This window comes from Trichosurus vulpecula, chromosome 1 (genome assembly GCF_011100635.1).
Source record: "Trichosurus vulpecula isolate mTriVul1 chromosome 1, mTriVul1.pri, whole genome shotgun sequence".
Taxonomy (NCBI): Eukaryota; Metazoa; Chordata; class Mammalia; order Diprotodontia; family Phalangeridae; genus Trichosurus; species Trichosurus vulpecula.
This window is the reverse complement of record NC_050573.1, coordinates 27,582,698-27,605,801: the sequence shown is the minus strand read 5'-3', so window position 1 is coordinate 27,605,801 and position 23,104 is coordinate 27,582,698. Positions and strand designations below refer to the sequence as shown.

General features: G+C 43.9%; 1 protein-coding gene across 1 annotated transcript in view; it reads right to left on the bottom strand.

Annotated features, from left to right (window-relative positions):
* FBXO21 (F-box protein 21) overlaps positions 1–18,781 on the bottom strand; it is a 45,002-nt gene extending 26,221 nt beyond the window's left edge. The window contains exons 1-4 of the mRNA XM_036741058.1: positions 18,513–18,781; positions 11,849–11,984; positions 9,317–9,411; positions 1,076–1,197 (exon numbers count right to left, since the gene is read on the bottom strand). Of these exons, the coding sequence (XP_036596953.1) occupies positions 1,076–1,197; positions 9,317–9,411; positions 11,849–11,984; positions 18,513–18,781 (622 nt within the window). The remainder of the gene's footprint in view (positions 1–1,075; positions 1,198–9,316; positions 9,412–11,848; positions 11,985–18,512) is intronic.
* Between the last annotated feature and the right edge of the window lie 4,323 nt (positions 18,782–23,104).

Below are 23,104 nucleotides of genomic sequence, written 5' to 3'. Positions count from 1 at the left end.
ATGTTGTTTTTTACCTTTATATCACTGGGGCTAAAACAGCACTTCCTACATAGCAAGTGCTTACAAATGTCTGCTGAATTGAATGAAAATACATGGTACTTCAAACAAAATGAAGTCCAACTATATGGATGGAACTCAGAAGGAGCAAGAAAATCCTGGTCTTCATTATCTTCACCTGTGCTATCTCCCAGCCCCTCCCATATCCATGTGGTGAAACTCTTTGGTTTTTACTCCAAGCTTGGTAAGGATGAATGGCTGTCCAACCTTAGGTTATCTTAGGGCCGCATTAAAATGAAATAATTGTTCGAGGGCCACACATAGAATAAAAAATACAGTACACTTATAGAAAGCGGGGGAACACGCGGCATCAATGTAACAGGCCAAGGCGTGAAGCGCAAAAGCAAACACAAAACAACAAAGCGACAACACAACAGAATAAAGGTGGGTGCATACTGACTAGTCTGCATCATACAGATGGAACGCATCCCACAGATGGATTGAAAATTTCGTGCGATATGTTCCATCCATAATACTGCTTAAAAACACCAAACAAAATTAACATCAATGAGATTATTTATTAGTGATGGAATTAAAAAATCTAATACGCATTCCATACAAATTATTATTTTTTCATTCATGAAAATTAAAACCCACAGGTGGGCCGCATAAAATCGCACTGTGGGCCGCAGGACGTATTTTGGACAGCCCTGACTTATCAGATTGCTAGAAAGCTGCCCTCTGATTTACTTTTACTTAAGTAAAAGAATAGCTAAAAATACTTAGAACACAAAAGCAGGCTCCCCAGGGGACATTCAATAAGTGTTCGGGCTCTGAGTGTCTGTTACATGTGATGCACAGTATCAGTACTCTGCCTTCACTAACGCACCTTACGGGCGGCAGTCTTACAAGACCACACAATTTGGTCTTAGCCTCGCATCCTCATTATTCAGGGGCCAAATGGGTGAGGAGAAAATGAAATCACTCATTAAAAGACTTGTTAGGCAGAAAGCAGGCAGGCAAACAAGAGGAACTCTGGTGGAAGATCCTTTGAAATCACGGAGCACCTTAAACACACCTTCTAGAAATGATTCGTGGTCCTCAGGCCGCTGAAGGAACGCCTTCAGATTCTTCAGGATCTTTTGCTGGCGTAGGAAATAAAGAATCTTCTTGGCATAGTACTTCCAGGTCAGAGCTTTCCTAAGGAACCAAGTTTATAAAGAAGTAGGACTGAATTATTTTTAAAGACTCATTTCAAGACTTTCTGATTAACCTCATCACAACAAATGGAAGTTTAGGCTCCATTTCATTTTAAACACACCAAGCACAGGTGCTATTTGAGACAAGAATATACAGAAAAGTCTCGGAAAAATCCCCCTACAAGTCAATCACTACCACTCTGTATTTAGATAGCTGTTGACTACTATCAGAATATTCCCTCGTGCACGCCATCGCTTGCTTCTCACAGCTCCATGGCTGGACAGGGCAGGGACGATATTAGCCATAGTTGTGTTTCTCACATTTGCAAGGTAATACACATTAAAGCAGCAAGGAGGTACAAAATATAAATCTTCAGCCTTCAGACTTCTCTGACTGGCTGAGGTCTTTGTTGAGAAAAAGGGTCAAGAAACAGGGACTGAACATGTTAAGGCCAATGGAGGGACAGCCCCGAAAGCCTGGTATGAGACTCTCAGGGCCTTTTTGTGATATCTCTCTATGAATAATGGATGCTATCTGCTGGCATGTGGGCCTCACCTTAGACAAACACTTTGCCTTAAAAACTCACTAAATGCAGATGGAATGAAATCTGCAGATCACAAAAAGCACAGAAAGCTTCACACCTTCAAATATCTTGGCACTGCCTTGGACCCATGCCCACTCACTCAAACCATTTCTGCCTCCTGCTACTGCTCCCCAGATCAGGAGACCCAAAGGAAACAAGTAAATGAGGCCGGTATCCTTCTGTGCCATGGGATCTGGGGCTCTTCCCTCATCCCCTGTGACTAGAAACAGAAGACAGAGAACTATTTCTTCTCATAGCCATCCTGTATTCCTTAGGTCCAAGACACATAAATTGTTTTTTGTTTTTAGGTCTGTACAATATTGTCTGTGATAGCACTTTTTACTTTAAAGCGAAACCAGGACAGAAATAGCAGTATGACATCTGTTTTCAGGTAAGATTTAGAATAAGAACATCTCCACAATCACTCATATCATATCCCATTATCAGATATTCCAAAAGTGTGCCCTTCTTTTAGTAATTTCAAAATTGTTTTTCTAAAGCAGGAGTTCTGTGAACTTCAAACACTTTTTGGATAAAGTGTTTGGTGATTCCTTTGCAATCCCAGAACATTATTCTCAGAGTAACTCAGAGGCTTCACCTGACTGTCCAAAGGGCCCATGACCCAAATGTGGTTGGTCAAGAATTCTACTTTAAAGGGAAATCCTAAATAGTTTTCTCCTTCATCAGTAAAATCCCAGCATCTCTAGAGCAGAAAATCTCTTCATAAATACATTGAAGCTTGTGATCCACTCATCCTTTTAAAACATCCTGAAAATGAGTTTTTATGATGGAAAACAATTCACAAAACTGCCTGAGAAACAAGTGATGAAAGCCCTGTCTCCTCCTCTTCAGTCAAGTGTCTACATAAAGCAGGCAGGCTGCCCCTCAGCAAATAAAGCACCTGTAATTTACTGAACCAAAGAAAAAACTGACCACTTTTCCTACAAAAATTCCTCAAAGCAGTAGGGAAGACCAACTAAGTCAAATCAGAGAATATAATAGCTGTGCCGAAAGCCAGGTAAGAACGTGTTAAAATTTTTAATAATTTAAAATACATTTTTCTGAGAGTCAGGACAATTTGTAGAGTTCCCCTGAGAAGCGTAAAAAGGAGACCTGGAATTGTATTCTGGCTGTGACACCATGTGACAAGGGATGAGTCACTTCACCCCCTGACCCTCAGTTTTCTTACCTGTAACATGAAGACAATTAAAATTGTACCATTGATACTTGAGGGATTTGTTGCGAGGAAGGTGCTTTGTAAATTTTGAAGAAATGGGAGTTACTACAATCACATTAAGCTCCACTAACACATTTAATGTATGATTCAAGACTTACAACATTTCAGAAACATAAATCAAGGTAGACTTTAATTTTATTTGTTGGGATGGATCTTTCAGACATAAAAACTAAATCAGGCACTTGCCCAGAGATATCAAATGGCAATTTGCCTATAAAGCTGGCTACAAGAACCATCAACACCGAGGACTAGGCGTTCTCTCCCTTCTGGCATGTGTGGAGGGTGAAGGGAATTCTATCATGACTTGTACTGTCTGGACAATGTTAGTCTTTCTGCTGTGGCCAAACAAATATCCATCTGCTATCAAAAGGCAGGTTGGCCCGCTTCCTTCAAGAGGAAGTAAAAAGTTTCCAGAATGTGTCCCTACTCTCCAGGTAAACAGGGGAACTGAATGAAGTGTTACTTAAACAAAATGGAAGAACAGCTTGACAAAGGCTAAAATGGGCAATGCAGGGCCAAGGAACAATAAAATAAAACAATGACAACATAATGATAACATAAAGGAAAATAAGACTGACAGACACCAAGACTCTGATGGCTCCAGAAGACTGAGGGTGCCATGCCCTTTCCCTCCTCTCAGCATAATGAAGTGGATGTTGTCAGAGGTGGTCAATGTGCTGGTTTTACTTAAGTTTGTTTTGATGCACAAGAGGCTATGTTGACACAGAGGTGGGAGGGTGGGGCGAGGAAAAGAGTTCGGAGAAATAATGGTGATTTTTAAAAATCAGTAAAATGTTTTCAAAAGGCTTCAAGGCAAAAAGAAAAAGAATTCAAGTCAGAAGGAAATCCTTGTATGATACTGAAGAGGAAAGTGAAGAAGGACCATAAGACACCAGGAGCTAAGTAGCTTGTCTATGGTTCTTTACATGGAGGACTGATCTGGGCCCTTGAAGGAAGCAGCTGCTTGTACATGGAGGAAGGATGCTCACAGGTGCCATCAAAAGAGATCCCTCAAGAAGAAATGAATGGTGGTAGTTAGTGACTGCCTGGTGAGGGGCACCCAAAGCCAGCCCTAAGATTTCTACAGCACGGAGTCAGGATGAGATTGAAAACCTCCTGAGGCCTGTCCTACCTGAAAAACCACTTCCCAGGACCATTAATCAGGGTAGAGGATAATGATAATGGGGGATGATAAGAAGGCAGAACTACTCAACTCTTATTATATGTCCACTTCCCTTGTCAAGGAGAACAATCCTGGGATTTGAAGATCCAGAGGCAAAAGCTTGACACTCAAGATAACTGAATGCGGGGGCGGAGCCAAGGTGACAGCTAGAAAGCAGGGACTTGCGTGAGCTCCCCCCCCCCCAGGTCCCTCCAAACACCTATAAAAATGGCTGTGGACAAATTCTAGAACTGCAGAACCCACGAAATAGCAGAGGGAAGCAGGGCTCCAGCCCAGGACAGCCTGGATGGTTGCGGGGTAAGGTCTACCACACAGAGCTGGGAGTGGAGCGGAGCAGAACCCAGCGTGAGCCACGGTCTGGACCAACCATACCAGGAGCCGGGCAGAACAGGCCCTAGCACTCTGAATCAGTGAGCTGTGGCAGATAACAGACTTCTCAACCCACAAACACCAAAGACAACAGAGAAGGTTAGTGGGAAAAGCTGCAGGGAGAGTGAAAGGAGTTCGCGGTTTGGCCACTGCCCCAGGGGCAGCGGAGGTGATGCAACTCTGAGGCTGCTTACAGAGCTACAGCTGCAGTTGCTTCCAGCCCCAGGCCCACCTGGTGGGAGGACTTAAGTGGCAGATCTGAGCAGGAATGCAGAGTCTGCTTAGATCTGAGTCCAGTCCGGGTTGGCGGTTCTTGGGGGAGGAGTAGTGCTGGTGTGGCAGAGCTTGCTGTGTAGAAACAGCTCTGAAAACAATAGTGCAGTCCCTCAAGCTTGGGACAAAGTACTCCATACTCTACAAACTGTCATACCCTGATGAAAAACTCAAGGGTCAAGTAAGTTGGCTGGGAACATGGCCAGGCAGTGAAAACAGACTCAGATTCAGACTTGGACTTTGGAATCTTTCTTTGGTGACAAAGATGACCAAAACATACAGCCAGAAGAAGTCAACAAAGTCAAAGAGCCTACATCAAAAGCCTCCGAGAAAAACATGATCTGGTCTCAGGCCATGGAAGAGCTCAAAAAGGATTTGGAAAAGCAAGTTAGAGAAGCAGAGGAAAATTTGGGAAGAGAAATGAGAATGATGCAAGAAAACCATGAAAAGTAAGTCAATGACTGGCTAAAGGAGACCCAAAAAAATACTGAAGAAAATAACACCTTAAAAAATAAGACTAATTCAAATGGCAAAAGAGCTCCAAAAAGGCAATGAGGAGAAGAACACCTTGAAAGGCAGAATTAGCCAAATGGAAAAGGAGGTCCAAAAGACCACTGAAGAAAATACTACCTTAAAAATTAGATTGGAGCAAGTGGAAGCTAGTGACTTGATGAGAAATCAGGACATTATAAAACAGAACCAAAGGAATGAAAAAGTGGAAGAAAATGTGAAATATCTCATTGGAAAAACCACTGACCTGGAAAATAGATCCAGGAGAGATAATTTAAAAATTATTAGACTACCTGAAAGCCATGATCAAAAAAAGAGCCTAGATATCATCTTTCAAGAAATTATCAAGGAGAACTGCCCTGATATTCTAGAGCCAGAGGGTAAAATAGTGAAAGAATCCACTGATCGCCTCTCGAAAAAGATTCCAAAAAGAAAACTCCTAGGAATACTGTTGCCAAATTCCAGAGCTCCCAGATCAAGGAGAAAATACTGCAAGCAGCTAGAAAGAAACAATTTGAGTATTGTGGAAAAACAATCAGGATAACACAAGATCTAGCAGCTTCTACATTAAGGGATCAAAGGGCTTGGAATATGATATTCTGGAGGTCAATGGAGCTAGGATTAAAACCAAGAATCACCTACCCAGCAAAACTGAGTATCATGCTCCAAGGCAAAATATGGATTTTCAATAAAATAGAGGACTTTCAAGCTTTCTCAGTGAAAAGACCTGAGCTGAATAGAAAATTTTACTTTCAAGCACAAGAATCAAGAGAAGCATGAAAAGGTAAACAAGAAAGAGAAATCATAAGGGACTTACGAAAGTTGAACTGTTTTGTTTACATTCCTACATGGGAAGATGATGTGTATAATTCATGGGACCTCAGTATTAGGGTAGCTGAAGGGAACATATGTGTGTGTGTGTGTGTGTATATATGTATATATATATATATATGTATGTATGTATATGTGTGTGTGTGTGTGTGTAGACAGAAGGCACAGGGTGAGTTGAATATGAAGGGATGATATCTAAAAAAATAAAATAAAATTAAGGGATGAGAGAGGAATATATTGACAGAGCGAGAAAGGAAGAGATAGAATGGGGTAAATTATCTTGCATAAAAGTGGCAAGAAAACGCAGTTCATTGGAAGGGAAAAAGGGGCAGGTGAGGGGGAATGAGTGAATCTTGCTCTCATCGGATTTGACCTGAGGAGGGAATACCATACACACTCAATTGGGTATCTTACCCCACAGGAAAGGAGGAGGAAGGAGATAAATCAGGGGGATGATAGAAGGGAGGGCAGATAGGGGGAGGAGGTAATCAAAAGCAAACACTTTTGAAAAGGGACAGGGTCAAGGGAGAAAACTGAATAAAGTGGGATGGGATAGGAGGGAGCAAAATATAGTTAGTCTTTCACAACATGAGTATTGTGGAAGGGTTTTATGTAATGATACGCATGTGGCCTATGTTGAATTGTTTGCCTTCTTAGGAAGGGTGGGTGGGGAGGCAAGAGGGAAGAGAATTTGGAACTCAAAGTTTTAAAAACAGGCGTTAAAAAAAATTAAAAAAAAAGTTTTTGCATGCAACTAGGAAATAAGATACACAGACAGTGGGGTGTAGAAATTTATCTTGCCCTACAAGAAAGTAAGGGAAAAGGGGGTGAGGGGCAGTGGGGTGACAGAAGGGAGGGCTGACTGGGGAACGGGGCAACCAGAACATATGCCATCTTGGAGTGGGGGGGAGGGTAGAAATGGGGAGAAAATTTGTGATTCAAACTCTTGTGAAAATCAATGCTGAAAACTAAAAATATTAAATGAATTAAATAAATCAAAAAAAGATAACTGAATGAACTAGAAAGGAAATGTTTAGTTGGCCCTGATACCTCAGGCAAAGTAGGTCCCAGGCCAGGATGTAGGGAGCTATGATGGCAGAACCATTATCAGTGACCTCTTAAACAATGTGGAAATAGGAGAGGGGCAGGAGGAATGGAGAAGAAGAAATGCCACAATTTTCACAAAAGACACACCAGGAAACTCTAGGCCAGTGAGCTTAACTTTGATTCCTGACCAAATTCTAGATGACTAGAAGGATGGCTTGTCAATATCTTTCAAAGGAAAGGCATGATCATTAAAAACAGTGAAGCACAGCTTCACCAACACTATGTGATTCCAGAAAGACAATGTTTCCTTGTTGGAAGGTGGACAGAGGAATGCTAAAGATAATGGTTTATCTTGACCTCAGCAAACTTCCCAGATTAATCTTGAGGGCATGATGGAGCAATGTGGGCTTGACATATTGGTAAGGCAGATTCAGGCCTAACTAAATGAGCACACCCAAGAGTGGGCATTAACAGCTGTCTCAGTTTGTGTATAATGGGGATGGAGGGCTCCAGGCATCCATCTGTGCTTGCCCTATGAGGTCCGACATTTTGGTCAATGTCTTAGAGGAAGATACAGATGGCGCACCTCAAATTGGCAAAGGTAGAAAGCTGGGAAGGAGAAGTGACACACTGCATGGTTAGCAAAGTTTCAATTGGCTAGAAAGGTGGGCAGAATATAACAAGATTAAATTAAATAAAAAGAAATATGGATATAAAATTTACGCTTAGCTTTAAAAAAGTCAGTTTCCAAAATACAAAATGGGGGTGGCATGGTTAAATGAACAAAAATCTGGGAACTCAGTGGGCTGCAATGTCAACAAGTCCCCTAGTCTAGAACTTGGGTTCCTGACCAAAATCTGAAATGGGAGGTGAGAGCTCTAACTCTGCCTGGATGTACCAGGAGTATTGTGTTTAGTTTTGGGAAACACACTGTAATAAAGACCCGCTGGTGAGCATCCAGAAGGTGACCAGGGTGGGGATAGGACTGACCCATACTCTGAACAGAACTGGGGATGTTTAACTTGGAGAAGAAAAGAGTTGGAGAGGGGCTGCATTATAGAATTAGAAGAAATACAAGTGCTAAGGACTGGCAAGAAGCCAGAAAATCCTTGCAGTCCACTGCAGGGCAGGGGTTGTAGTTGGGTGGGGATGTAAATGGTAAAGGGATGAGTACCAGAGGGAGCCACAACATGGAAGAGCAACTTACAACTGCTCAGAAAGCTTCCATGGCTCCCAATTAGTGCCAGGATAAAATACAAAGCCAAGAAGAATTTAAAGCTAAACCTCCCTACTCTGGTTCCCACTTTCCTTTCCAGGTTTATTCCACATCTCTCTCTTTCTCACACTTTGTGTTCTGGCCTCCTGGCTGTTTCCTGATCTTGACATCCCACCTAGCCTGGGCCCCAGGGCTCCCCTTGGGGGTCCCCTGCTGCAATGCGTTTCCTGATCCCAACAGCAGCTGTTGGTGCCCTCACCCTTCTAAAACTCCCTTATACAGCCTGCTCTGGGGGTCGTCTCCCTGTTGCAAGTCACAAACTTCCCGTGGACGAGAGATTGTCTCATTTTTCTCTGCTCTTGGTGCCCAGGGCGAGGCCTTGCCCAAGCATGGACTTGATGGTCGTCCACTGAGCTGAACTGGATTTGCAGGGCTGCCCCAGGGGAGGGAGGACACTTGTCTTGTGCAACCAGATGGAACTGATGAAGCCAAAGAGAGGCAGGGCTAGGCTCAAGGTAAACGGAGCATCCTGACAACCAGAGGTCTCCAAAAGGAAAGGGAGCTGCTTCCATTGTGTTCTCTCCCTCCTTGCAAACCTTCAAGTGAACACTGGCTGACCATCTGTCTGGAATGGGTCACATGTGGGCTGGATTCAATGGACTCTTGGGTCACTTCCAACTCTGTGATTTTACTTTTTTTAAGAGTAACTGGGATTAAGTGACTTGCCCAGGGACACGCAGTTAGTAAGTGGCTGAGGCCACATTTGAACTCAGGTCCTCCTGACTCCAGAGCTGATGCTCTATCCACTGTGCCACCTAGGTGCCCCTCTCCCCACTTTTGTAAATAAAAAGAGCCATCCTGCTGACTTACCTTCCTTCCATATTAAGGATGGACATCAGTTCATCCTCAAAAAAGTGTCCTGGGCACCCAAGGTCCTCAATGTCACTGAAGCCATTACAAGGGACCTAGGAAAGGGAACAGATGCAGACAAGCAGGAGTGAACCACAGTCTGATTTTGGTATTCACACACAAACTGAAGTTTCTTTTACTTGAAAACAAAGCTGTCTCACTTTTACTAATGAGGGTGAGACTGCCATGGTGGTTTTCTCTTATCTTGAAATATCAAAACAGGCATGTGCTGCCATGATGGCAGGTGAACAGTCACTAGGCCCGTGACGATGCATGAGTCAATCATGGTCTCAAAGAGAAGTAGAGGTTTTGATGTTATCCTCTAGCTATTTTAAGGCGCTGTTAGTGGGCCTCCTACAAAGCCAGGCCTTGTACAGAGTCCCGTGGCAGGCTGCTCTCTTCAGGAATTCTTTGTAAAGATAGCCAAAAAGAAAAAAAAAAAGGTCAATCTCTAGAAAAAAAGATGCTGAGAATGTTAGACTGGCCCAGGAGTTTTAGCCAAATTAAGCACCAGCCCTAGTCCACTACCAAGGTGCATTCCTGGGGCCGTTAATTCACTCGCCTTAAATACAAAAGCGCTTAAGCAAAGGGGTCTGGGGAAATGGGGAATAGTGGGTTATAAAAACAGGCCACTGCCCTCCTAGGGCACAGTCATCTGAATGCAGAGAGGGAAACTCGCTAAAATAGTCAGTGAAATTTAATTCAACACACTTATTAACTGAAATGACGTGCAAGGCCCTGTGCTAGGTACTGCCACAACACTACGAATAAAATGAGATTTTAAAATGATAAATCTTGTGGATTTTTTTTTAATTTTAGGAGAAGTTCCAGTCAAATTCATTTTGTGTGCAAACTACATACTCTAATGTTACCCTGCATAAAGTAACATAAGCTACATTACAGAGACAACTTTGTACAGTTTCTGATATAATTCAGTGGGAGGTTTGCTACCCATAAAACAACCCTCCTAATTTTATTTTCTCTTTCAAACCTTTATAAGAATCTTGAAATTATAAAGGATCTATAATTTCTGAGGAATTCCCAGTGTGGGATCTCACTCTGCCCACACAGTTTGCAACCCACTGATAGCTCGGCAAATCTTAAAGAAATTTCCTCAGACACCAAATGTAAAGGGATTTGACCAACATCATACAGCTAATGGCAGAGGCAGGATTCAAACCCACGTTGTCCTGTCCTTAAGACCAGTCAGCCCAATATCCACTATTGTATATATCTGTCCTCATTACGAATCTTGAAACCATCCCCAATTTACTAATTCTATTTACTTGTACAAATCAAAGTCTGAAAAAAGGGAGCTGGGTGTCAATCAGGTTACAATAATCAAAGTAAGCAAAGAATGACCACTTTTGTAAGCCAAAACCCTCAAATGAATCTCTCTTTGAAAAATGTGTTTAAATGAATGGCGGACAAATCTACAGAGAAAAGGGAAAGGGGAGGGAGAGGGATATAGGGGAAATTGAGGAAATGGAAAAACAAAAGTTATCAATACAAATTTACTTTTTTAAAAAGTGAAAGGAGAATACATGTATACAATATGAATACATTAAACTATACACACATGAATACACACATTTATATAGGATATATGTAGATATGTGTGTATATATATTTTTTCCATCCACCTATATATACATAGACATACATTTTTTATAGTAGGCTAAGTTATTTGGTAATGAATTCTTTGCTCAGGGTAACCTGAGAAACAAAGAAAAATCCCAAAAGACACTATATTCTGAGAAGGAGGTAAGGTCCCTGCTCTCCGCTGCCTGCTCAGAACACATCTACAGCACCATACTCACTGAAGAGACTGGAAGTGACTCCACATGAGGCCCTGGGAATGGGGAGCTTGCCCAAAAGGAAGTGTAGGGAAAAAGATAGCAGAACCATCTTTCAAAGTCTTTGAAGGGCAGCCATAGGAAAAGGGACTGGACCTGTTCTACTTGGCCCCAGAGGACTATTTAACCAGAAAGTACCTGATCTAAAAATATTTTCTCTTTTGTATTTTCTCTTTTCACTGGATATTCAGTAATCAGAGGAGGAAAAACTGCTATTTCTACTATGAGATATCTATTGTCCTTTTAGCTACTTGAACTAAAGCTAATGGTTTTCACTGTCATTTAATGGTATGTACTTTTTTTCCTGTATAAATGAGAATAAAGAAGTATCTTTATTTTTAAAAAAAGCCAAGGATACCAAGAGCAAGTCGGAGGCAAATTTAGGCTTGATGAATTATTCCTAATCATGGAACCTGTCCCAAAGCACTTGAATGGGGTGATTGGGAAGGAAGTAGGCTCCCCTCCCCACCCTAGAAGGTTTCCCAGCAGATGCTGTACCACCACATGCTGGATTTCCCATTGGGGCCCAGAATGGAGAAGATGGCCAGGAAGGCGTGAAGGCATGAGGAGTGGCCCCCCCCCCACCCCCCTCACAGGCACACTCTGTATCACAGGTTCTGTATCACAAAGTTCTTACATGCTCTGAAAAGAACCGCTTAGAGAAGGAGGCGACCATCCTTCGGGCTTCCAAGCCCGCACTCTGGCGAGCTTTGTACTCCTCCAGCCAGTTCACACCCTCGGTGTGACTGTAGTACTTCAGGAGGGAGGGCCACCTATAAAAGAAAGATGTGCACTCAGTGGCTGCCCCAGGAGGACCTGGAAGTCCCGAGGCATGTGCAGCTGGCAGGCTGGGGGCAGAGACATCACATGATAAAGCAGTCATTTATGGGACAATCCCCTTGACCCTCCCCTGCCAACCAGGGCTTTACAAAACAAGAATGTGACTGGTCTTTATTCTATCAATCAATCAATAAACATTTTTTATGCATCTACAATATGCCAGGCACTGTGCTAATCCAGGTGGATACAAAAAGGCAAAAAACAGTCCCTGCCCTGAAGGAATTTACGATCTAATGGGGAGACAACAAACAAATGTGTACGAACAGCCATGTACAGGATAAATGGGAAATAGTTAACAGGGGGAAGGCCCTAGAATTAAGAGGGGTCTGGAAATTCTCTTGCAGAAGGGAGATTTTGGTTGATACTTAAAGGAAGTCAGGGAGGCCGGCAGTCAGAACTGAGGAGAGTGTTCCAGGCATGGGAAACAGCCAGAGAAAATGCCCAGAGCTGAGGCATGGAGTGTCTTGTTTGAGGAACAGCCAGGAGGCCAGTGTTGTTGGATTGAAGAGTACATGTTGGGCAGCAAGATGTGAGAAGACTGGAAAGGTGGGAGGGGGCAGGTTATGAAGGCCTTTGAACACCAAACAGCATTTTCTATTTGATCCTGGAGGCCATGGGGAGCCACTGGAGTTTTCTAAGTGGGAAGGGAGGGGGGCGACATGATCAGACTCGCCCTCTAGGAAGATCACTTTAGTGGCTGAAAGAATCCTTGAGGCAGGCTGGTGCCATAGTCCAGGTGGGAGGTGATCAAGGCCTGTACCTGAGTGGGGGCAGTATCAGAGGAGAGAAGGAGATGTGTTTGAGAGATGGTGCAAAGGTGAAATCGATAGGCCTTGGCAACAGTTTGGATATGGGGGTGGGGTAAAGGGAATGAGGAGTCCAGGATGATGCCTAAGTTGTGAGCCTGAGGGACTGGGGGCAGCGATGCCCTCTGTAGTAATAGGGAAGGTAGGAGGGGGAAGATGGTTTTGGGGGGAGATGTTGAGCTCCGTTTTGGACATGTTGAATGTAAGATGTCCACTGGACAGAATGGATATCTCTACTATGAGATATTTGGCAGTTGGAGATGCAAGATTAGAGGCCAGCAGAGAGGCTGGGGCAGAACAAGTAGATTTAAGAATCATTAGCATAGGGGGCAGCTAGGTGGCGCAGTGAGTAGAGCACTGGCCCTGGAGTCAGGAGGACCTGAGTTCAAATCCGGCCTCAGACACTTAGCTGTGTGACCTTGGTCAAGTCACTTAACCCCAAATGCCCTGCCAAAAAAAAACCCCCAAAACAAACAAAAAATCAAAAAGAATCATCAACATAGAGCTGGTCATTAAATCCATGGGAGCTGATGGGATCACTGAGTGAAGTGGTGTAAAGGGAGAACAAAAGAGGGTCTAGGACAGAACTTTGGTCAGACTGTGTTGTCTGGAGAGGGATCCAGCAAAGGAGACTGAGAAGGAGTGGTCAGTTGGTAGGAGAACTAGTAGAGGGGTGTGTCCCAAAAACCTAGAGAAGACAATAGCAAGGAAGAGAGAGTGCTCCACAGTGCCAGAGGCTACAGAGAGGTCAAGGAGAAAAAGACTGAGAAAAGGCCACTGGAGGATCAAGTGAGTTTTTTCAGGATGGGGGAAACATGGGCACGTTTAAAGGCAGTAGAGAATGAGCCAGTGGAAGAGAAGAGATTGATAATACAAGGTCCTGCATTATTAGATTACACAGTGGCTTTAGCAAATACAAACTGATCTAGTCCCTGGCCCAGTGAGGCTTCCTATCTAAGGGAAGAGAGACAAGATACGTATCTTTTGGAAACTGAAAACCTACAGTTGGGAGATGGACAAGGAAAAGCCTTTTGGGGCATCAGACTATGAGAAGATGAGTTCTTTTTGGAGGGAGTGGAGCAATGAGAAGTTATGGACAGGCAGGGTCCATGCACAGGAAAAAAGTGTTTGATTAAATTCAGTAAGTAGTTATTAAGCAGCTGCCACAGCAAAGTGTCCTGAGGTACTAAGAATTTTTTTATGGTAGTTCTTACCCTGGAGGAACCTGACTTCTACCAAGGCAAGAAGAGTTCTTAACTTGGATCCTGTGAACTTGACTGTTTTTTAAAAAATATTTTAATAAGTGTATTTCAATATAATTGGCTTCTCTGTATGGATTTTATTCTATGCATTTAAGAATATGATTCTGAGAAATGGTCCATATACTTCACCAGACTGCCAAAAGGGTCCACGATCCCATCAAAGTGAAGCCCTCGCCTAGGGGGATGTAACTGTGTCCACCCTATGGGGAGAGTGGCCTGGGGACTAAAGAGAGATCCAGGAAAAAGCAAGGAAGTGAATACTTTAACGGAGCAGACAGCAGCTGAGCTGGGCCTTGGGAAGATGAGCGTTCTTAAAGTTAGGTATAAAGAAGGGGTTATTCCAGGTACATGCGTCTCCTGCATGAATGCATGGAGATGGGAGATGGCATACTGTGTTTGGGGAAAAGCTAAACCAGAACACAGAGTATCTTAACAAGTTGATCCTGGAAAGCTTAGCTGAAGCCAGACTACAGAAGGCTTTCAATACCAGGCTAAGGGGTTGTATTTTAGGGAATGTTTTTGAGCGGGGCAGTTGACACGGTCAGAATGAGGCCTTGTGAATATCACTTTGGCAGCTATTATTATTCTACATAGGAAGGATGGACGGAAGCAGGATGGACAGCAGGAAAGAAAACCAGTTAGGAGGATGTCACAATGGTCCCGATGAGAGACGATGAGGGTCTAAACTAGGATGGTAGCTGTATGAGTGGAGAGAGGAGGACCATACAGGGAGAATCACAAGGATTCTGGTGGTTGGTGGTCTGGTGGTCTGGTGAAGAAGGAAGGGTCCAAAGGTTCTGAGCCTTGGTGATTGAGAAAGTGGTTATACTAAGCAACGGAAACAGGTAATGTTTGTATATGGGGGCAGGGGAGGAGTGGAGGGAGATGATTAGTTTAGTTTTGGGCATACTGAATTTGAGGTTTCGGAAGGACACCTGGTGGAAATGCCCAGTAGGCACTTGGAGATGTGAAACTAGGAACCATGAAATGTAGGAAAAGAACCAATTTTTTATTTACTAGGTCCCCTAGGTTCTCAAAGGTTACTTAGCAAATCAACCTCGTGATCAGCAAGCACAGGGCAAACTCAAGTAGGTTCTGCCCAAACGGAAAATCCTGGTGCCCAAGACCAGCTTAGGTGAGTTAACAAGACTCATTCCTGGTAGGATGACCACTAAGACATTGGTTCTTTAGACATGGCGACCCATGAAATGAAGAAATAGAAATGATGTTCCATTATGCAATGATGATGGTGGGAAAAGGAGCCCATGATAAAGAGAAAATTGTAACCAAAGAAATGATACTTAGGAAAAGCATGAAACTCATTTATAAATCATGATGTTGGAGGTGAGGAGGGAAGGCACATGGACAAAGATGAGGCTGGCAGGAAAGACAAACCATCAATGCTGGGGCTTCTCCATGTATTGTGGTGGTGCAGGGCTGGAAGGGACTATTGGAGAGATGAGCAAATGGGGAGGATGGGAAAAGCTGGCGTTCCCGCAGCTGTCAGTGAGCAGCAGAGCTCGGACTGGAGCCCAGATCTCCTGACTCAGGTCAATGTTCCTTCCACTACACCAGCCACCTGACTTCTAGTCCCTTCCCTATCTTGCCCATCAGGGCCATGCCTGGGAAAGATGCCAAGGTCTAGTGCCAACCAACCGCAGTCCCTGCCCAATAATATTGCACAGGTAAAAGGAAACATGATGGGTGGCCTTGGACAGGAACAAGCAGGTCTCTGAGGTTTGCACTCCACTCACGTCACACCCTTACTGACCCCTCTCGCTCTTATCAAATGCTCTGACAGCACTCTGTATGGCTGTCTCCTTTGCTACTATTCCTCTCAGCATCTGCGTGTGCATGTGCCCAGCAGACTATGAGCTCCTGGAGGGTGGGAGCTGTCATTTTTCTCCCTACCTGCCCATCACTCGGCACATTCTTTTATACAAAGTAACCCTTGAATAAATGTTCCTTCAGTTTAAATGGATTTAGAGCTGGAAGGGACCTTGGACATCACCCAGTTCAGCTACCTCATTTGACACGAGTGGAAACTTATGCTGGAAAAGGCTAAGTTCTCTGGAGAAGGGAAACTGAATATAATCATGAGCTGAGGGAGTCATCCACTCTTTGCCCAGACAGTTTCTTGCCTTTCCTAGGGGAGGGGGCAAGTCTAGAGCAGAAACGCAGGGTAGCCACCCCACCAAACTGTAGAGGGAGATGGCTTAGGAGCGTGTGAGGCCAATACACAGGGGAATGAATGGAGGAGTCTCCTTGGAACCAGGCCAAGATGGGGGGGGGGTGGGCAGCGCTGAAGAGAAATCACAGGATCACAGAAGGAACCTATGAGGTCTGGTATAACCCCCTCATTTTCCAAAGGAGGACAGCGAGAGCCAGGCATCAAACAACAGAGGCAGGATTTGAAACTAGCTCCTTTGACTCCAAATTGAGCACCAGGGTGCTCTGGCCTTAGAGGTCCTTTGAGGGAAAGGGGCCCAGCTGCTGCGGGCTGGGGGATGGGGCTGGAGAGAATACATGATCGTAGATTTAGTGCTGGAAAGAACTTGAAGGATCACTTAGTTTAACACCCTTATTGTACAGACGAGGAAAGTGAAATTCAGATCTGGTGACTTGCCCCAAATCACACAGCCAGGAACGAGCAAAGCTGGGATCTGAACCCACATCCTCTGATGCCCAGCCTGGTACTTTTCCCACTGTCCAGGTGGCAATGGTGGAACAAGTGCTAGACTTGGAAGTCAGGAAGACCTGATTCCCAATCCTACCTCGGCCATCTGTTTATAGCAGTGTGATGCTGGGCCTCACGAAGCCTCTCCCAGCCTCAGTTTCCTCATTTGTTAAATGGCAGCAATAATAAGTACCAACTTATTACCTCACTAAAAGGGCTGTAGTGAGGAGCAAATGAGATACCATATGTAAAGCGCTATCTAAGTCCCAGCTAATTGTGATGATTGAATTAGATAACATATAGGTAATATGAGGCAGCCAGGGTGGCTCGGTGGATTAAGAACTAGGCCTGGAGTCAGGAAGACCTGAGTTCAAATCAGCTTCAGACACTTCCAAGCTGTGTGATTTTGAGTACGTCACTTAACTTCTGTTTGCCTCAGTTTCCTCATCTGTAAAATGAGCTAGAGAGAGAAAAATGGCAAACCACTCCAGTGTCTTTGCCAAACACCCCCAATGGGGTCGTGACGGAATCAGACATAACTAAAATGATTAAACAACAAAAACAAGTGACATAGAGGTAATATAATTGTAATATATATAGATAATACATAGGTAATATAGAGATAATTTAAGTAAAATATATGCTAGTTATTATGATCCCATGAAATGACAAAATGCTTTTCACAAAATAGCTTAAAGTGTGTGACTCCAGGCAAGTTACTTGAGTCTTTGTCTGCTTCAGTTCCCTCATCTGTAAAGTAGCCCTTACAACCATAAGACTAGCTAACACTCACATAGTGCCTGCCACGTTCCAGGCACTGGGCTAAGAGCTTTACGGTTATTATCTAATGGGATCCTCACAACAACCTGGGAGGTGGGTGTTTTTATCCCCATTTTACAGATAAAGAAACCGAGGCAAAGGTTACGTGCCTTGCCCAGGGTTACTTCTGAGGCTTCATTCGAACTCAGGTCTTCCTGCCCCCAGGAAGAAAGGAGTAATGAGAATGATGATGGCAGTATCCACCTCCCAGAGTTGTGAAGATTAAATGAGATAATACAGGTAAAGCAAGCCTTAAGCACTATATAAAAGCTAGTTGTTATGATTATCTTGCTGCTTGTGAGTTTTTTGCTTTTTTTTTGTATCCCTAGAGTCCAGCTGGTCAATAAGTGCTTCCTGTGTGCCCGGGGATGCAAAGAAAGGTCAAAGGCTATCCCTGCCCTCACGGAGGGATCTCAGTCTAACCAGGGAGGCAACACGCAAACATGTATGTCAAACAGCGCCTGGCAGCCAGTAGGCGCATAGTAAACGCTGGGTGCCTGGGCAGGGCCCGGTCCCTTTGTGCCTGTGCCCCTAGCGCTCCAGGGGGCTGGGCTGCACAGGTGAGCGGATGGGCAGAGGTCAGGATGCCTCCAAGAAGCAAGGACGGGGCACCGCCCATCCAGGCGCCGCGGGGGGCGGGGCTACACCTTGGGGGCGGGGCCTGCAGCCAACAGCTGGAACCCAGGCGGCCAAGCCGGCGGCGGGGGGCGGAGCCTGCACCGGGGCCAGGGTGGGAACGCTGCCGGGAGGGGCTAGTGAGAGGACGGACCAATGGGACGTCCAGGCCTGAGCAGCATCGCGAGGGGGCGTGCCCCAAGGGGCGGGGCCTCGGCGGACGGGGCGGGGCTTGGGCTGGGTGGGTCTGGGTCTCGAGGCTCGGCCCGAGGTCCCGCTCACCTCTCTCGGAACTGCCGCCGCCACACGTTGCCCCCGCCCTGGCACAGCTCGCGCAGCCGCCGGCAGGTGCAGGCGACGTGGCCCAGGTCGGCGGCGCCCAGCGAGCGGCAGCACAGGATCAGCTCCAGCAGCTCCCCGGGCAGGTCCGTGAGACCCAGGGCCCCCGCGGCCGCCACCGCCGGGCCGTCCCCGGCGCCGGGGGGCGAGGCGGGCTCCAGGGCAGGGGCCGAGGCGCTCCCCGCCGCCGCCTTCCCCTCAGCCGCCGCCATCTTGAATGTGTACCTGGAGACGTCACGGCGTTCCTACCCTGACGTTAGGGCGCGTCGCCAAAATCCTGCTTAAGGGTCTTCAGACACGTCGCGTTAGAGAGCGACAGTGAGGGAGCGTCACTAAATTATCCGCACGCTTAAAGAACGTAGGGAACTTCATGACGTCAGCGTAGCGAATCTCTCCAAACCCCTCCTCCCACCTGGTGTATTAAAGGCGCAGGGACGGAATTCTCTATTAGCCCCCGAGGCGATGAAGGGAAATTTGAATGTGGGATTGGGGGAACACAAAGAATCTTCGATCTAGGACCCCAGGTTTCCTTGCAGCGGGGATTGCTCACCGTTTGGGGGCCACGGACCCGTTTGGCAGTGCAGGGAAGCATAGCGACCCCTGCTCAGAATCATGCTTTTAAATATATAAAATAAAATTAACGGGTGTGCAAGGGAAGCAATGTATTGAAATGCAGCTGTCAAGCTCACAGACCCCAGGCTAAAAATAGCTCCGGCTATTGGGTGCATGACCTCAAAGGTCCTTTCCAGCTCTAAATCCTATGGAATTTTACAGAAGGGGAAACTGAGGCACGGGGAGGTTAATTATCAATCACGGCTAGAGTTTACACAGCGCTTTTAGATTTATAAAGTGGTTTTGGATTATCTCTTTTGATTTGCCTAAGGCAAAAGGTGACCCACATAGTTGGGATTTGAACCCACGTCCCATGATTCCACTTATTAACTGTGTGATCTTGAAAATCACTTGCTTTCTTTGGACCTCAGTTTCCCCTTCTGTAAAATGAGGGGGATTAGACTGGGTGATCTTTAGGGGGTCCCTACTAGGTCTAGCTCTGTGATCCTATGGTCACATTTTAGAGCTGAAGAAACTGAGTCCCCGAGAATCCTGTCCTTTGCCCAGCTTTGTTCAGTCGTTTTCAGCTGTGTCCCACTCTTTATGTCCCATTTGGGGTTTTTTTTGGCAGAGATACTGGAGTGGTTTGTCATTTCCTTCTCCAGCTCATTTTTACAGGCGAGGAAACTGAGGCAAACAAGGTGAAATGACTTGCCCAGGGTCCCACAGCTAGTAAGTGTTTGAGTCCGGATTTGAATTCAGGAATAAGGGTCTTCCTGACTCCAGGACTGCCTGACACTCTATCCACTGTGCCAACCCAGCTAGTAAAGGCATGAACGGGGGAATCAAAACCAGGCCCTCTGACTCTAGACCTTTGCACATAACCATCTTTTTTTTTAATTTAATTTTTTTTATTATGGCCCAGTTTATTTTTGTTGGTTTTATATCACCTTTATGTACCCAATATATACCACTCCTCTCCCTCACCCAGATATCTAGACTTTGTTTTGTTTATGTTTATTTAAAATAATATTTTTCCCAATTACATGTAAAGATAATTTTTAACATTTATTTTTTTTAAATTTGAGTTTCAAATTCTCTCCCTCCCTTATCCCTACCCCCTCCCTGAGATAGTTAGCAACTTAATATAGGTTATACATGTGCGATCATGCAGAACATATTTCCATATTAGTCATGTTGTGAAAGACACAGACCAAAAAAGAAAGAAAAAACATGCACACACAGTAGTATGCTTCAATCGGCATTCAGATTCCAGCAATTCTTTCTCTGGAGATGGACAGAATTTTTCATCAAGAGTCTTTTGGAATTGTCTTGAATCACTGTTTTGCTGAGAAGAGCTAAATCATTCATGTTCGTGTAAGTCAGTCAAGTTCATGTGAGTCTTTCCAGGTTTTTCTGAAATCAGCCCACTCTTCATTTCTTATAGCAGAATAGTATTCCATTACAATCATATACCACAACTTGCTCAGTCATTCTCCACTTAATGGGCATCCCCTCCATTTCCAATTCTTTGCCACCACAAAAGAGGTGGCAAATATAAATATTTTTGTACAAATAGGTCCCACCTCCCACCTTTTCAAAAAATCTTTTTTGGATAAAGACCTAGAAGTGGTATTGCTGGACCGAAGCGTATGCCCGGTTTTATAGCCCTTTGGCCACAGTTCCAAACTGTTCTCCAGAATTGTTGGATCAGTTCACAATTCCACTATTAGTGTCCCAATTTTCCCATGTCCTCTCCAACATTTATCATTTTCCTTTTCTGTCAAGTTAGCCGGTCTGATAGGTGTTAAGTGGTACCTCGGAGTTGGTTTCTCTAATCGATGGTGACTTAGAACATTTTTTATATGACTGGATAGCTTTGCTTTTTTCATCTGAAAACTGCCTGTTCATATCCTTTTGACCCTTCAACAATTGGGGAATGACTTGTATTCTTATACATTTGACTCAGTTCTCTATATATTTGAGAAATGAAGCCTTTATCATAGACATTTGTAAAAATTTCTTTTCAGCTTTCTGCTTTCCTTTTAATCTTGTTTTCATTGGTTTGGTTTATACAACAACTTTTAAATTTAATTGAATCAAAATTATCCATTTTACATCTCCTAATGCTCTCTATCTCTTTTTTGGTCATAAATTCTTCCCTTCTCCATAGATCTGACAGGTAAACTATTCCTTGCTCTCCTAATTTGTTTATGGTGTCAGCTGTTATTTCTAAATCACACACCCATTTTGACCTTATCTCGGTATACAGTGTAAGATGTTTGTCTGTATCTAGTTTTTGTGATGCTGTTTTCCAATTTTCCCAGCACGTTTTGTCAAATAGTGAGTTTTGTCCCAAAAGCTGGCGTCTTTGGGTTTATCAAACACTAGATTACTATGATCATTTACTAATGTGTCTTCTATACCCAATCTATTCCACTGATACACCAATCTGTTTTCTTAGCCAGTACCAGATTGCTTTGATGCTGTAATATCAATTAAGTTGGGACTTTTTTTTTTTTACTGTTTCAGAATGATTAATTAAGTGTCTTTGATTGAGCCTCATTAGGTGCAAAGCCCCAGGCCCAAACCCCTATCTACTAGGTGCTAAGCCTATGTGGGCATGAAGCCCTCAGGGTCCTAAGGTGAGTTGCTAGGACCAGAGCCAATCGTAGGAGCCTGAGTGCTGGTCGCTCTGATGATGTTTGATGCCAGCTAAAGAGTGCACAAAAAGAGAGAACAGAGCTATTTGCTTGGGGCTCTCACTCTTAGAGGTGTGTTGATGTGGAGACTCTGGGCAGCTGTAGTTAAGAGCCCTCCAGCTTAAAAACCTGGATGTTGGGACTTTGTTAAACTCTGGTAACTATGTATATTGTGGTTTGGTTAGACAGAAATGTTGATCTGTTTATATTGTCTCTGTAATTTCTGTTTGTATTTGCTCTGAAGTACAGGGGGCTGGCTTTCCCCCCTGAACTAAGTGAACGATATATGTTGGATTAAAGTAAGACTGTTAACCCCTTAACGTTACTTTCCTTAGTAAAGCCGATCAAAGAACCTGTGCTGGCAGCATTTTTGTTGTTGGGCTTCTGTTGCTCTTTTACCCCCACAATAGCTGCTAGCTGAATTGTTGCAACACATGCTTTGAAGATTACTGCTTTATAATACAGTTTGAGCTCTAGTATGGCTAGTCTAGCTTCCTTCACATTTTTTCCCATTAATTCCCTGGATATCCTTGACTTTTTGTTCTTGCAGATGAATTTTGTTATTATTTTTTTCTAATGCTTCAGGTAGTTTGATTGGTACAGCACTGAATAAGGAAATTAATTTAGGTAGAATTGTCATTCTTATTATAATCTCCTGATTCTTGTCCAGTTGTTTAGATCTGACTCTATTTGTGTAGAAAATGTTTTGTAGTTTTCTTTATGCAGTCCCTGGGTTTGTCTTGGCAGATGGACTCCCAATTATTTTATATTGCCTACAGTTATTTTAAATGGAATTTCTCTTTCCATCTCTTGTTGTTGGACTTTGTTAGTAATATGTAGGAATGCCGATGATTTAGGTGAGTTTATTTTATATCCTGCAACTTTGCTGAAGTTGTTACTCATTTCAATTAGTTTTTTAGTTGATTCCCTAGGGTTCTTTAAGTATCCCATCATATTATTATATGCAAAGAGTGATAGTTTTGTTTCCTCACTGCCTATTCTAATTCCTTCAATTTCTTTTTCTTCTCTTATTGCTATAGCTAACATTTCTAGTACAATATTGTGTAATAGTGGTGATAATGGGCATCTTTGCTTCACCTCTGATTGCATTGGGAAGGTTTCTTTATTCCCATTAGAGATAATGATTGCTGATGGTATTAGATAGATACCACTTATCATTTTAAAGACTGCCCCTATCATTTTAAGGAATTGGTGTTGTATTTTGTAAAAAGTCTTTTTCTGCATCTGTTGAGATAATCATGTGATTTCTATTCATTTTAT